This window comes from Mobula hypostoma, chromosome 14 (genome assembly GCF_963921235.1).
Source record: "Mobula hypostoma chromosome 14, sMobHyp1.1, whole genome shotgun sequence".
Lineage (NCBI taxonomy): Eukaryota > Metazoa > Chordata > Chondrichthyes > Myliobatiformes > Myliobatidae > Mobula > Mobula hypostoma.
In genome coordinates, this window is record NC_086110.1 from 60803435 (window position 1) to 60819384 (window position 15950).

Here is a 15950-nt window from a genome sequence, read left to right on the forward strand (position 1 = left end):
TAATAAGGGTTGCTTATTTTTGGACAGGACATGGGCATTGATGGCATCATACCCTTGAGATGGTGCTGGGGAAGCTTTGCTGCCTTTGACACGCTCCTCGTCTTTTGACACAACCAGCTGAAGCGACTGAGTGGTTTACTGTGCCTGGGGCACATGTGGTGCAGACAGCAGCACATCATGCTCCCTCGCCTAAGGACATGGGTGAAACAGGTGGGCTTCATCACCACTTCTGTTAATGACTTAGTATTCAAATTGATTTAATTAATCAAATCTGACTACAAATACCCCAATGTCTCTGGCAGGATTGAAATTCATGTATATGGATCAATCATACATGAACAAACAGAGGCGTGAGTTAAATTGCAGCATTAACAACCACTGCATTACCTTTCCCTGTGCAGGGAGAGTTTACTTGCCTCTAAGTTATCCCTGGTTGGTTTCACTAAATGCGTTGGTATCAATATGTTATATGCTTCCTCTGAAAGTCAGCTAAAGGAACCTTGGAAGAGGGGTGCAATGCATTAACCCTATAATTTATTCAATGTTGTCAACTAAGTATGAGCATCTAGCAAAGAGTGCATCTATAATTCCACAGATACCCCATAAGGCATCCTTATTGAAGGGAAGGGCCTGCAACATTGATACTATTCCATGCCGCCACAGAGACCTGGGCCTCAAGTCTCCATTTTCCCCAGACTATTAAGAGCATCTTTACCATTCTGAAATTGTAGTGTTAACATCCACCTCCACCCAGCAGTTCCACCTTGTGAGTAACCCCCTCCTTCACCCTCCCCCTCCTTCACCCTCCCCCTCCCTCAATTACTCTTCCCCATCCAACACGGTTAACACTCCAAGACTGCCCAAATCTTGCAGGAACTAAAGAGTAATCTCCAAGGATTGACAGAGTGAGGAAAATTAAAAGAACATTAAATAAATTACATTTTATTTTTACTTAACTTGATAAAAATATTGGGGGAGAAGTGGCCATGTCACTTACTATGGAGGCTAATCCAACCAAGTCGGAAGGAATCTCTTCTCTTTAGAATCTAAATGACACATTAGAGATTATTTGGTCCATTGAAATAATGCTGATCAGGGGTGGCAAACCTTTTTGACAGTGTACACTCAAAAGTTGGCGAATCTCAAAAATTCTCTCACATGCCACAGTGGTAATTTTGAGCAGAGATTATCATTGATTAATGAATTAGTATCAATAATTCTGGATTTATTTTAAATGAAAAGAATGAATCTTGTTGCTTATTTATGTGTATTCATTGATTTACCATTAATAAAAGTATAACAGAGACATAGAAATAAAGCATTTTAGAAAACCTGTTCAAACATTATTAAATTAATATTAATCTTTTAATATTAACATTGTTTTAATATTAATCTTTTAAGAAGAAAATAGGAAAATATCCTCAATTCTAAATAGTATTGTTAATGTAACTATTTATTATTCAAATACTGATTTGTACACCAGGTCTGTGAGGATTTCAAAACATATCATCCAATGCTGCCTGTTCTCCCAACTGTCCAGCTGGTGCCAAGCTGGCATGGACATTTTCCAGGAAAACATCTCACTGCTCTTAGTTCATAAAAATTAATTTGCAGTAAAGATAATTATTATGAATTTTTTATATGGGTGGGATTTAAGGAATCAAGGGTGGCACTGCATAAAGACCACCAACAAATTTTTTTGCGTGCTCCATCTTGGGCACACGTACCATAGGTTTGCCACCCCTGCTCTTGGGCAACTGGTTAATAAGAAGTCTATATCACCAATTGTCAATGGGAAGCCCAGTGTCTATGGGTAATGGATTTACTGACGGGAGTTGCAGGTATGAGGGAGAGGATCATGAGACATAATGTCAAACAATGAGTCCAACTTCAGCTGGTGATTGTCCCCCACCTGCCCCGCACCTCCTCTCATTCTATCCAGAGGCACTAATGCCTCAAATTGTGATTCCATTGTGAAGAACACACAAATAAATGCTCTATGGAAGAAAATAAAACAGTCGACATTTCGGGACAAGACCTTACATCAGGTGACTGCAGTAGATCAACATATCAAAGACTGAGATTCTGCAGATGCTGGAAATATTGAGCAACACACATGAATTGTATTGTGAAACTGTTGGCACCCGATCATCAACAGAGGAGATCATTCAGAGACTTAAACAAAATCCCTGCGTGATGAGAAACCTTTGCAAAGAAGTTGGCCCTCTCGAAGACCACCTTCAACGGACTGTTGGAAATTCTGTGCCGTTTTTAAATCAAGGAAACACAAGCAGATATGAAACACCATTCACCACTTCAATCAGCAATCTGCCTGCTCTTAATTTTCCTTTTTTGCTTGGCTGCATCTCATCCATATCTGTGCTGTTCCCATCTGCGAGGCATCTTTTTTTTCTGCTGTGGCTTCACTATCAACTGTCCTTTGGTAACAAACATTGGACCGGGTACATGAAATAATTACTCTTGTGCGAGAGTGGTAAGAATTGAACTGGTCCCATCCACACAGTGGCTAATGTCTGAGGAATTCTAGATGAGAAACCTTTCATCAACCAGTGTCTTTGTAGCCAAATTCCTCCTTGAAATCGCTTCTCTTACTGTTTCCAGAACCTAATTTTACAAGAAAAAGCACATTTTTTGAATTAAATAGGATAATAATTTCTCAATTGTCCCAATCAGACCGACACTAATTGCAAAAGACTTGGATTCTTGTGGGAGCTTTTATGTCTTTAAGTATGTTACTTCTACTGAAATACTTTTAAATTGTCCTTAACAAAGGATGGTAGGTAGCCAACATGTGTCCAGTGTGTTCTCACAGCCAACACAGAAGAGTACAGTACAGGCACAGGCCATTCGGCCCACAATGTTGTGCTGAACCAATTAAAAAGCAAATCAAAAACACCCAAACACTAATCCCTCCCACCTACACAATGTCCATATCTCTTCACCTTCCTTACATCCATTTGCCTACCAAACGTCTCTTACAGACCTCTAATGTATTTGCCTCTACCACCATGCCAGACAGCATATTCCAAGTATCCACAACTCTCTGAGTAAACAACTTAACCCTCACATCCCCTTTGAACCCACCCCCTCTCACCTTCAATGCATGCCCTCTGATATTACAGACATTTCAACCCTGGGAAACAGATATTCTCTGACCACTCTATCTATGCCTCTCATAGACTTGTAAACCTCTATTTGACCTCCCCTCAGCCTCCAATGCTCCAGTCATAACACAGTAATCACCAGATAACCCATTTTCCTGATCTATTTATTCAAGGGACGAATATTGGCCAAGTCCCTGGTGGGAAATATCCTGCTGTTTCCTGAAGTAGTATCATGGGATAGTGTAACTTTCACATGAAGAATTAGGTAATAAAGATAAAGGTTTATCCAAAAGTAGGCATACGAGACAATGCAGCACTTGTTCTGCACTGGAATGTCAGTCTAAATATTGTTCTTTCTATTTTTTAACATAGTACAACACACTGATTCAACACTATGGGTTGAGGTCAGGCATGTTTGTTCTTGGATGGGATCTTGCTAATAAGTGTTTATATTTCTTAATTGCTTTGCTTAGCCAATGAACTGATATGCGTTGAATGCAAGCCAAAAGACCAAAACACATAGGAGCAGCCAGAATTAGTCATTTGGCCCATCGAGTCTTCTCTGCCATTTCATCATGGCTGATCCATTTTTTCATCTCAGCCTTCTCCTGCTTCCTTTCCATGTCCCTTCATGCCCTGACTAATCAAGAATCTATCAACCTCTGCCTTAAATATACCCAATGACATGGCCTTCACAGCTGCCTGTGGCAATGAATTCCACAGACTCACAGCCAACAAATTCTATGTCAAAACAGAAAATTCTGGAAGAAGTAGGCCAGTCGAGCAGCATCTGGGGATTTAAACTAGTGAAGGTTTCAGGTCAGAACTGGGAGAAAAGTGGAGTGTCTACAGTTTTCAAAGTGAGCTGAAGGGTGGAGTGAGATGCAAGACCAAACACTACCTGGAGATAGGTTATGACAGATCAAGAGATCAGGAGTATGAGTACTGAGTGTTAGAGAATCAGAAATCACTGCTGGCGAACAGTAGGAAAGAGATTGGTGAAAATTCCATCACAGCGAGGAAGAGAACTTCTTCAAGATAGGAATTTAGTTTTGCACAAAATATGAGCACATAGAGGATATTGGAGAGAAGAAAGACAGTCTACTGATATTTGTCTGGCTGTATTTAGCGAACCAAGGAATAGACGTCTGTCAACGGACATGAAAGACCCAAATATGCCTGAAGGACTCCAGCAGCCAGCCGGCCAGTCGAGGCATGGTCTGCTGCAAAGAGAAAGGCCAAAAAGGAATACTTCCTCTGTGAGTCAATGCCAGCCTGGTGTCTGGTACAGTCTGTCCCTGGGTAATGATCGGATTCCATTTTTACAGACATCAGAGAAATCATGCAACATGGTAACAATACCTCCATAGTATTGCAGTGAATGGCTTGAAAAGCTCACAAGACTGATAAGAAAGAACAATTGTGAAAAGTGGAGAGAAGCAAGAAACTAGCTCTGCTGTCCGCAGGAACAAATGTAACTTTTGAACTGAGTAATATTATGGGAACTCATTTGTATGTAAGGGTTTATAAATCAGGTGTTTGTAACCGAGACCTAGACCATTATTGCCATCCCAGCATCATTACAACTGGTACTCCAAATACATATATCAGCCTACAGCAACAGATGGCTATAAAGGACAAGTAAAAAGGTTAGTGAGCATTGGCCTTTAACGGAAAGGGATACAGAGGGGAGCCACTGGTGCTTCTGTTATGCAAAGCTATGGTTAGTTCCTGTCAGAAGTACTGTGTTCCACACTGGCTACCACACTTCAGGAAGGAGAAAGTGGCCTTGGCAGGAGACGCACCGGACTGACACAGGGCATCAAAAGAGCCTAATTAAGAGGGACTGATAAAGAGTGAAAAGTGATCTGTAGCAGTACGAAGAATAATAGAAGGCACAGTCCAGCTAGAGGTGCCGCTATCTCACAGCACCAATGACCTGGGTTCAGCCCCAGTCTCAGGTGCTGTCTGTGCAATGTTTGCACATTCTTACCATAACTGTGTGGGTTTCCTCTGGGCGGCCTGGATTGCTTCCACGACTCAAAGGTACACGGGTTGGTAGGCAAACTGGTAACTCTGCACTGGCCCTAGGAAGAATCTCCGGAGAGAATTCGACAGGAATGTGGGGAGATTGGGACTCACACAGGATGAATGTGATTGGTGCCTGGTGATCAGTACAGACCCACTGGGCCAAAGGGCCAGTTTCCATTCGATGACTCTGTAAGGTTAAGGTCAAGGGGACATTATCTGAATGTCCACCAGGCCAGGAGCAAATCAGAATGTACATTCTCAGGAAACAATTAGACAGGGCTCCAAACTCCTGAGGCCAGCACAGTCACATAGCGGTTAGCATAACGCGATGACAGCACCAGCTGTAAGATCAGGGTTCAATTCCCACCCCTGCCTTAAGGAGTTTGTATGCTCTCCCCGTGACCACGTGGGTTTCCTCTGGGTGCTCCGGGTTTCTCCCACATTGCAAACACGTACAGTTAGTGTTAGTGTTATCGAGTGGTGGACCTGCTGTGCTGGTGCTGGAACTGCGGCGAAACCTAGAACAATACTTGTTGCAAACGCTGCATCTCGCTGGATGTTTCGATGTACCCATGACAAATAAAGCTCATCTTGAACCTTTAGCTCGGGCTGCTTTTTGTCAGGCGCCACTTTACCTTCTGTACGAAGTAAGTGATGATGGCGGCCAGAACAAAGTCCTGGGTCCCCAGATCCACGACGGAGAAGAGCAGAGCATCGAAAAGCAGCAGCACCAACTCGTGGCCATAATAAAGGGCATTGCTGAAGAGCATCCGCTCATCTGAAAACAAAACACAGTGAGAAATCGTTGAATCGCCAAGCTTCACAACATGTGCTGCCTCTCTCTGGGAGCGCTAACGGCTGAAAAACTGAAAAAAACAAAGGCTGACATGACAGCAAGGTGGGTGAGGCACAGCTCGAGCAGAACTTGGACTGCTACATCACACGCAGGGCAGTGTGTCCCCTCGTGCAGATTCCTCTAGGACAGACTCCAATGGCAAATGATGTTGGCCAATGTCAACGTCAGGCAAAGGAATGCCAAAACCAACTCCTAGCACATCCAATGCACCTCCAATGCACCAGAGGTATCATGAGGTACAGTCCTGTGCAAAGGTTTTAGGCACATCTATATATATATATATATATATAGAGCAAGGGTGCTTAAGACTTTTGCACAGTCCTGTATCTGCCCATCTGGAGTGGACAGCAAGTTTGTAAATCTGGCAGGAGCAAAGGGTGTTGGGAATGACGAGGGTGGAGCGCCGCGGAAGGGGTGTGGGACAGGTGACAGAGAAGGTGTGTCAGGGGCGGGGATGGTGCCAGTGCAAACACACCCAGCCCTGAGACACCAGGCAAGGTCATTTAATTCCAAACAATTGGCATATTGATCATTACAGAATGTCTCTCTGGTGCTTCCCGCTCCCCCCACCTCCCACTTCCCCTTTTCCCACTCATGATTCCCTCTTCCCTGCCCCCTTCCCACTCCCTCAATCCACAATAGAGACCCATATCAGAATCAGGTTTATCGTCACTCACATATGTCATGAAATTTTTTTTGTGACAGCAGTACAGTGCAATTCATAAAATTACTATGGTATTGCAAAAAAGTCTTAGGCACCCTAGCTATATATATGTGCCTCAGATTTTGGGACAGTATTGTACAACACAGGAGCATTAGCAAACAAAATTGGTACCAAGCTACAAGAACAGGCGAACAAAAATTCAAGTTTTAGATTTTAAGGAGTGTTTTGAAGGAAGAGGAGAGGTGAATGATAAAATGTAGCAAATAACGTTTGCAAGATGTGCTGGCTCTCCCGTCTAACCTTGCCTTTAAATGCAGTTAGACATCAGTGACAAGAAAGCTCCCCACTGCTTTACAGTGAATCTCATTATTCCATTGAGTCACCGAGTTGTACAGCAAAGAAACAACTCATCCCTGCCAAACTTTTAGTCCGGCTGTACTAATTCCACTTTACCCACATAGGGACCATTTATCTCTACGCTTTGCCTACTAAAATGCAGATACACAGTAACTGTTTCTGACGGAACCACTTCCCTTGGCAGCACATTCCAGAGATCAACCTTTGTCGATGTGATACACTTCAAAGTTCTCAGTAAAATTTATTATCACCATATACAACCCTGAGATTCATTTTCTTGTGGGCATACTCAACACATCTATAGAACCGTAACTATAACAGGAGCAATGAATGATCAAACAGAGTGCAGAAGACAACAAACTGTGCAAATGCAAATATAAATAAATAGCAATAAATAACAAGAACATGAGATAAAGGGTCCTTGAAAGTGAGACCATTGGTTGCAGGAACATTTCAATGACAGGGCAGGTAAAGTTGAGTGTAGTTATGCCCTTTCACTCAAGAGCCTGACGGTTGAGGGATGGTAATTGTTCTTGAACCTGAGACACCGGTACCTTCTACATGAGGGCAGCAGCAAGAAGAGAGCATGGCCTGGGTGGTGGGGATCTCTGACGATGGATCCTATGATAGCGTTCCATGTAGAAGTGCTCAAAGATTGGGCAGGCTTTACTATGACGTACTGGGCTGAATCCACTACCTACAGGATTTTCCATTCAAAGGCATTGGTGTATCCACACTAGGCTGAGGTGCAGCCAGTCAATATACTCTCTACTACACATGGTCAAGAGGTTCAGTTGTAGTTCAGACTAAACTTCAGAATCAGGAATCTAAGTGATTTCGACAGCGGAATGAATGTTGGCACCAGACAGGGTGGTTTGAGAATCTCAGAAACTGCAGATCTCCTGACATTTTCATGCAGAACAGACTCTAGAGTTTACAGATAATGGTGTGGAAAACACAAAACATCATATAAGTGCCAGTTCTGTGGGCGAAAACACTGTTTTTTAATAAGAGAGGTCAAAGGAGAATGGCCTGACTGGTTCAACCTGACAGGAAGGCAACAGTAACTCAAGTAACCACATGTTACAACAGTGGTGTGCAGAGAGGCTTCTTTGAACACACAACATATCGTACCTTGAAGTGGATGGGCTAGAGCAGCAAACAACACAAACATACACTCAGTGGCCATTTGATGAAGTACAAGCCATTCCTAATAAAAGGTCACTGAGTGTACGTCATAAATATTTAAAAATTGCCAAACATCCAGTTTATTAGGAACATTATCAAGCGAAAATGAACCCCCAATGATGTATGTAACTTCTGGGCAGGTCATTAAGTGTTTGCTCCAGTGGTAGGTTGTGAAATAGGAGGGACAGAGAGAGAGATTACTGAGAAAAGAAGGGGAAGGGGAAGCAGTGAGACGATGGAGGGATTTGAAAATGAGGAGGTGAATTTTCAAACAAGACGTGAATAAAGAACAAGATTTAGTACGGATTAAAGCACGGAATCTGGACCTCTCCAGTCCCTTACCAAGCTGGTAAGTCGTAGATAACACAGCATAGAAAAAGGCCCTTCATCCCAACACATCCAGCCAACCAAGGTGATTACTTAAGCTAGTCCCAATTGACACACATCAAAGTTGCTGATGAACGCAGCAGGCCAGGCAGCATCTCCAGGAAGAGGTACAGTCGATGTTTCGGGCCGAGACCCTTCGTCAGGATGAACGAAGGGTCTCGACCCGAAACGTTGACTGTACCTCTTCCTAGAGATGCCGCCTGGCCTGCTGCGTTCACCAGCAACTTCGATGTGTGTTGCTTGAATTTCCAGCATCTACAGAATTCCTCGTGCTAGTCCCAATTGTCTGGGTTTAGCCCATATCCCTTTAAGCCTTTCCTAGACACATACCTGTCCAAATGTCTCCCAATTGCGGAATACCAACCAGTTTCAGACAGACTAAAATGCATCAACTTGATGATCCTGGCTCTCCGCAAGGAATGTGCTACCCAATTGTGCACTCTACTGCCAGTTTACTCTCACCGGCCAATCTTAGGCTCCTTGGGATGGTAACCAATTCACGGTATGGGAAAATAACCAAAGCCTTACAGCATCCAAAAGCTGGGCTGAGCAGATATCCCAGTGTCCACTCGCTGCTACTCTGAAAGCTCACTCCTCAGCGCGAGCAAAGGGCTTTCATTTTCTGCCTAATTTCATATCTCCGCTCCACTTTTCTAGGCCAAACTAAAATTGGCATCAAAATATTTAAATTTGGAAAAAAAAATTAAATTGTATACTTCATACTTTATAAAATTAAGGTGCAAATCTTGAGGTTTTTATTATGCCACACTGTTCATGATTAAGAAACAGCAGTGCCCTTGATGAAATACAGTAGGTTTTGAAGGTACTTGAAAGGTAGATATTAGATTAGATTAGATTATGAGGACACGCAGTCCTCTTTTATTGTCATTTAGTAATGCATGCATTAAGAAATGATACAATGTTTCTCCAGAATGATATCACAGAAACACAAGACAAATCAAGACTAAAAAACTGACAAAAACCACATAATTATAACAACACACATCAAAGTTGCTGGTGAACGCAGCAGGCCAGGCAGCATCTATAGGAAGAGGTGCAGTCGACGTTTCAGGCCGAGACCCTTCGTCAGGACTAACTGAAGGAAGAGTGAGTAAGGGATTTGAAAGCTGGAGGGGGAGGGGGAGATGCAAAATGATAGGAGAAGACAGGAGGGGGAGGGATAGAGCCGAGAGCTGGAGAGGTGATAGGCAAAAGGGGATACGAGAGGATCATGGGACAGGAGGTCTGGGAAGAAAGACGGGGGGGTGACCCAGAGGATGGGCAAGACGTATATTCAGAGGGACAGAGGGAGAAAAAGGAGAGTGAGAGAAAGAATGTGTGCATAAAAATGAGTAACAGCTGGGGTACGAGGGGGAGGTGGGGCCTTTTATAACATATAGTTACAACAGTGCAAAGCAATGCCGTAATTTGATAAGGAACAGACCATGGGCACAGTAAAAAAAAGTCTCAAAGTCTCTCGAAAGTCCCATTATCTTACGCAGACGGTAGAAGGGAGAAACTCTCCAGCGCCACAAACTTGCTGATGCAGCACCCTGGAAGCACCCGACCACAGCCGACTCTTGAGTCTGTCCGAAAACTTCGAGCCTTCAACCAGCCCTCCAACACCGAGCACCATCTCTGCTGAGCACTTCGACCCCGGCCCCGGCAACAGGCAATAGGCAAAGCCGAGGATCTGGGGCCTTCCCCTCTGGAGATTCTTGATCATACAGCAGCAGCGGCAGCGAAGCAGGCATTTCAGAATTTTCTCCAGATGTTCCTCCGTGCTTCTCACATCTGTCTCCATTAAATCAGGATTGTGCACGGTACCTACTTAACGAATATGATATCATTTCAGAGCGGCCGCGCACAATGCGTCGCGCCGCCATCTTCTCCTCCCCTCCTTTATTTTGCGGATGTTTGTAGTCAGGGACATCAAGAACCTTGGGGCATTGCCTCAAGATAAAGAATCAACTAAAATAGTTATGAATCTCTGCAATTTCCAGCTACGGACATAGAACCATTAAAAATATTTAAGATTAAGCAGAACAGAGTTCTGGAGTACAGGGGATTATAGGAATCAGGCAGGTGAATGAGATTGAGGTTAGATTAGCCATCTATTCTATTGAATGGCAAAGTAGTCTCAAGGAGTGGAATGATTAAGTCCTACTCCTTCTCTTGTATAGATCTTATGGCCACTCCCCATATAGGGCGCATGATAGCGTAGTGGTTAGCACAACGCTCTACAGTACAAGCAACCCGGGTTCAATTCCCACCACTGCCTTAAGGAGTTTGTATGTTCTCCCTGTGACGGCCCGGGTTTCCTCTGGGTGCTCCCGGTTTCCTCTCACAGTCTATAGCCGTACCGATTGGTAGGTTAATTGGTCATTGTAAATTGTCCTGTGACTAGGCTAAGGTTAAGTCGGTGGGTTGCTGAGCTGAGCAGCCTGAAGAGCTGCAAGGGCCTATTCTGTGCTGTATTGCGATAAAATAAAAATACCCCCAGGGTAGTGAGCTACATTGGCAGAACTGACTTTCCAATGCCTCCCAGGGGTGAGGTGGAGGGATGCGATAGAGGGGAGTTGGCTCATGTGAAGTCCAGACCCAATTATGATTGCCTGAGAAGAGGGAAGAACTTGCCACTGAACACCTCCTGTCTCTGGATAATGGGCTAAGCCTGACATAGCTCTGGAGACAGCTGATTGAGGTGAGGTGGGAGGTGAAGGCAGGACACATACTGGCTATCCTAGTGTGGGACAGTAGTAATGGACCAGATTCTGCACACCCACATTTGGCATCTGTTTACAGCTGGGGAGGTCAACTGAGGCTGGACATCATTAGGCACAAGTCACGAATGATGTGTGCAGCCTGTGAGGTAAATGAGGAATCTATAGAGGATGTTACTAAACCCGGGTTTATGCAAGTGCTGGGAAAGACAAGGAGAGGGCAGAACATATGGAGACATTGGAGAAGAGGACAAAGAACATTCAGCACAGAGCTGATGAAGGTCAGATGATAACAGTACAGGTCCTTGCTGGTACAGATATACTGAAATCTACGCCCAGCTCTAAATGGGAGAGGCACTTATCTTACACTCTACAAAATGTAAATCTGCATACGTGGGCTTATCCATTTCATTCCATTCCAGAAAAATCAACAGTGAATTCAGCACAACTCTTTACAAAATACTCGTTAACATTTCACACTATGAGGGAAAACTCTTCATGGTTAATTACATTTCAATTTTTTGGCAGGGTCACTGGCGCAGGGAGGAAATCCAACGGTCTTGGAGCATGCTAAACTTGTACAACTGCCCTCGGAACTTTTTCAGCCAAACCCAAAACAATGCCTTCACCAAAGCCAACAAAAATACCCCAACAAGGTTGAGCAAATGGAACAGATTCTGCACATCAATTCTGTTGTCAGTTTGCAACTGGGAACGTCTACTGATGCAGAACATTGTGAGGTAAAGGTTGAAAAGATGAGGAAGCAATGGGGCACGATCGGTTTATTCAAATACTGACTAAGATGAGGGCAGGTAAAATAAAACACAGTATAATGGGAAGTTGAATAAATAACAGGATATATACATAATACAAGAGATTCTGCAGATGCTAGAAATCCAGAGTAACCATACAAAATGCTGGAGGAACTCAGCAGGTCAGGCAGCATCTATGGAGGGGAGTAAACAGCTGAACTATCGGGCTGAAACCCTTCTTCAGGACTAGAAAGGAAGAGGGAAGCAGCCAGAATAACAAAGTTGGAGATGGCCAGCTATGTGAATGATGTAATGCTGTAAGGATATGCCAGGACCACCAGACCGAAAAACAGTTATTTCCCCAATCAGTAAGGCTGATCTACACTCCCACCCACTAACCCACGCATCCACACCCCCAACCACCACTAATTTATCACTTCCTGTCAGTCACCTTATGTACAGACACTCCTATGCCTAATGTCACTTTATGGACATACAATCAATGTATGTATAAAAGTTATCTTGTGTAATAATAATTTTTAAAAAAATTATTGTGATATTTATCTTATTGTGGGTTTTTTGTGCTGCATCAGATCCAGAGTAACAATGATTTTGTTCTCCTTTACACTAATGTACTGGAAATGACATTAAGCAATCTTGAATGTCTTGAATATGGTGTTGGGCTCCAAGATATTGCCAGACCTGTAGGTCTTACCATTATAGAAGAAACTTCTGTCGTCTGATCGCTGAAACTCAAAGTCCAAGATGCGTTCCAGAAAGAGTTTTTCCTTCACAACATAGTCCATGTCTTTGTAAGCCTGTGTAGAGAGTAGTACACAACGTCACACAGGAAAAGGACAAAGAGCTAATGGTTAGCCATGCACTAGATTAGCTTCATTTGTCACACGTACATTGAAACACTGAAATATGCAGTGACATTCATCACTTGTGTCAATGAGCGAGACAGTCTGACGATTATGCTGAGGGCATTCCTTAAATATCCCCATGCTTCTGGAGCCAACTCAAAACTTACTGACCCTAACCGTACATCTTTGGAAACTGGAGCAGATGGAGGAAACACACAGTTACAGGGAGAATGTGCAAACTCTTTATTGACAGTGGTGGGAATTGGACCTTAATCAGTGATCACTGATGCTCTGAAGCACTAACCCCTAAGCTACTGTGCTAATGTTCATTCTGAGTACATCCCCCTCCAGCAAACCTAACTTGGAAATTCTAGGCTGACTTGGCAGTGGGTGTGCTGCACTGTCAGAGGAGCCATCTTTCAAAGGATTTGTCAAACCAGGGCTCCTTCTGAACTCTCAAGTGGAGACAGAATGGAGATCCCATGCACTACTTTCACTGTCAGAAAAACAACACTCAATCAACTACACAGAAAAACACAGATGATCAAATTTCTTTCTCTTGGAGCACAATGTTGCTGTGTTTTCTACTTTTAACAGTGGAAACCTCACCCGCTGTAAAGAATCGGAGTCATTAAGAGATTATGAAATATACTTAAGGAACAGGAGTCTTTTTCTTTTTATTTAGTTCCAAGTGTTCCTAATACTAAAGTATGTCAAAGCTAGAATCTCCTAAAGCAGTTCAAACCTTTCTTTCTTTTTAAATCTTTTTATTGAGTAAGTATACAAAAAAGGTAAGCCATATAAACATTAATACAATGTTAAAGTATAATAAAATTCCAAAAGGTAACAATACCAAAAAGAAAATACTACAAACAATGTAATTTAAGCATAAGAAACCAAGATAACATAATAGTATACTAGATTTTATATATATCAATGGAAAAAAAGAAAAAAAAAACCCCCAAAAAAAACCCACCGTGCAACTAACTAAAAGCAAAGCAAAGCAATGGGCTAACTTGAAACCAAACAGAGTTAAACTTAAAATCACGTCCTCAATCCCGACCTCCATTAAAACAGTGAAAAAAAACAAGAAGGGTAAATATTACATTAAATGAAAATATCGAATAAAAGGTCCCCAAATCTGTTCAAATTTAAATGAAGAATCATAAAGGTTACTTCTAATTTTCTCCAGATTCAAACATAAAATCGTCTGAGAAAACCAAAAAAAGGTAGTTGGAGCATTAAGCTCTTTCCAATGTTGTAAAATACATCTTTTCGCCATTAAAGTAAGAAATGCAATCATTCTACGGGCTGAAGGGGAAAGATTACTAGAAATTTTAGGTAGTCCAAAGATAGCAGTAATAGGGTGAGGAGAGATATCTATATTTAATACCTTAGAAATAATATTGAAAATATCTCTCCAAAAAGTTTCCAAAGTAGGGCAAGACCAAAACATATGAGTTAAAGAGGCTATCTGCCCCGAACATCTATCACAGAAAGGATTAATATGCGAGTAAAAACGCGCTAACTTATCTTTGGACATATGTGCTCTATGCACCACTTTAAATTGAATTAGGGAATGTTTAGCACAAATAGAGGAAGTATTAACTAATTGTAAAATCTGCCCCCAATCATCCACAGAAATGGTAAGCCCCAATTCCTGTTCCCAATCTACCCTAATCTTATCAAATGGAGCTTTCCTGAGTTTCATAATAATATTATAAATCATAGCCGATGCACCTTTCTGACATGGATTAAGGTTAATTATCGAATCTAAAATATATATAGGAGGAAGCATTGGAAAGGAAGGAAGTATAGTACTTAGAAAATTTCTAACTTGTAAATATCTAAAAAAATGTATTCTTGATAGGTTATATTTATTAGATAATTGTTCAAAAGACATAAGGGAACCATCTAAAAATAAATCCAAAAACCGTAAAATACCCTTAGTCTTCCAAGTTTGAAAAGCGCGATCCGTAAAAGAGGGAGGAAAAAATATGTTACCTAAAATAGGAATCGCTAACCCGAATTGATTAAGATCAAAAAATTTTCTGAATTGAAACCAAATACGCAAAGCATATTTAACGATCGGGTTAGAGACCTGCTTAAGGCGTTTCGAATCAAAAGGAAGAGATGAACCTAAAATAGAACCAAGTGTATAACCCTGAACAGATTGTAATTCCAATGCTACCCATTTAGGAATAGATAGTATATCCCGGTCAAGTAACCAAAATTTCATATGTCGAATATTAATAGCCCAATAATAAAATCTAAAGTTAGGTAATGCTAAACCTCCATCTCTCTTAGCTTTCTGTAAATGTATTTTACCCAGTCTCGGATTCTTATTCTGCCAAATAAATGAAGAAATTTTAGAGTCGACTTTATCAAAAAAAGATTTAGGAACGAAAATTGGTAATGCCTGAAACACATATAAAAATTTTGGCAAAAAAAACATCTTAACTGCATTAATACGACCAATCAAAGTTAAATATAAAGGAAACCATTTAGATGAAAGTTGAGTAATATGGTCTATTAATGGTAAAAAGTTAGTCTTAAATAAATCTTTATGTTTACAAGTAATTTTAATCCCAAGATATGAAAGGTAATTATTAATCAATTTAAATGGAAATTTATAATATAAGGGAAGATGTTTATTAATCGGAAAAAGTTCACTCTTACTAAGATTTAATTTATAACCTGAGAAAAGACCAAATTGTGCTAATAACTCTAAAACAGCAGGAATAGATCTCTCAGGATTAGAAATATATAAAAGTAAATCATCAGCATAGAGTGATAATTTATGGGACTTTAATCCCCGAGTTATCCCAGTAATATTTGAAGATTCTCGAATAGCAATTGCAAGAGGTTCTAATGCAATATCAAATAATAGGGGACTAAGAGGACAGCCTTGTCGAGTACCACGAAAGAGAGGAAAAAAAGGTGAGTTTAAAGAGTTAGTACGAACCGAGGCTACAGGGGAGTGATATAACAGTTTAATCCA

The 15950-nt window shown here is 41.7% G+C and overlaps 1 protein-coding gene across 2 annotated transcripts in view; it reads right to left on the reverse strand.

The window, feature by feature from the left end:
• Positions 1 to 831: 831 nt before the first annotated feature.
• Positions 832 to 15950, reverse strand: part of LOC134356319 (meckelin-like) — a 173835-nt gene continuing 158716 nt past the window's right edge. For both annotated transcript variants that reach the window (XM_063067196.1, XM_063067195.1), the window contains 3 exons: positions 12799 to 12901; positions 5792 to 5934; positions 832 to 2625 (listed from right to left, as the gene is read on the reverse strand). In XM_063067196.1, coding sequence (XP_062923266.1) covers positions 2545 to 2625; positions 5792 to 5934; positions 12799 to 12901 — 327 coding nt within the window. In that variant the 3' untranslated portion in view covers positions 832 to 2544. The remainder of the gene's footprint in view (positions 2626 to 5791; positions 5935 to 12798; positions 12902 to 15950) is intronic.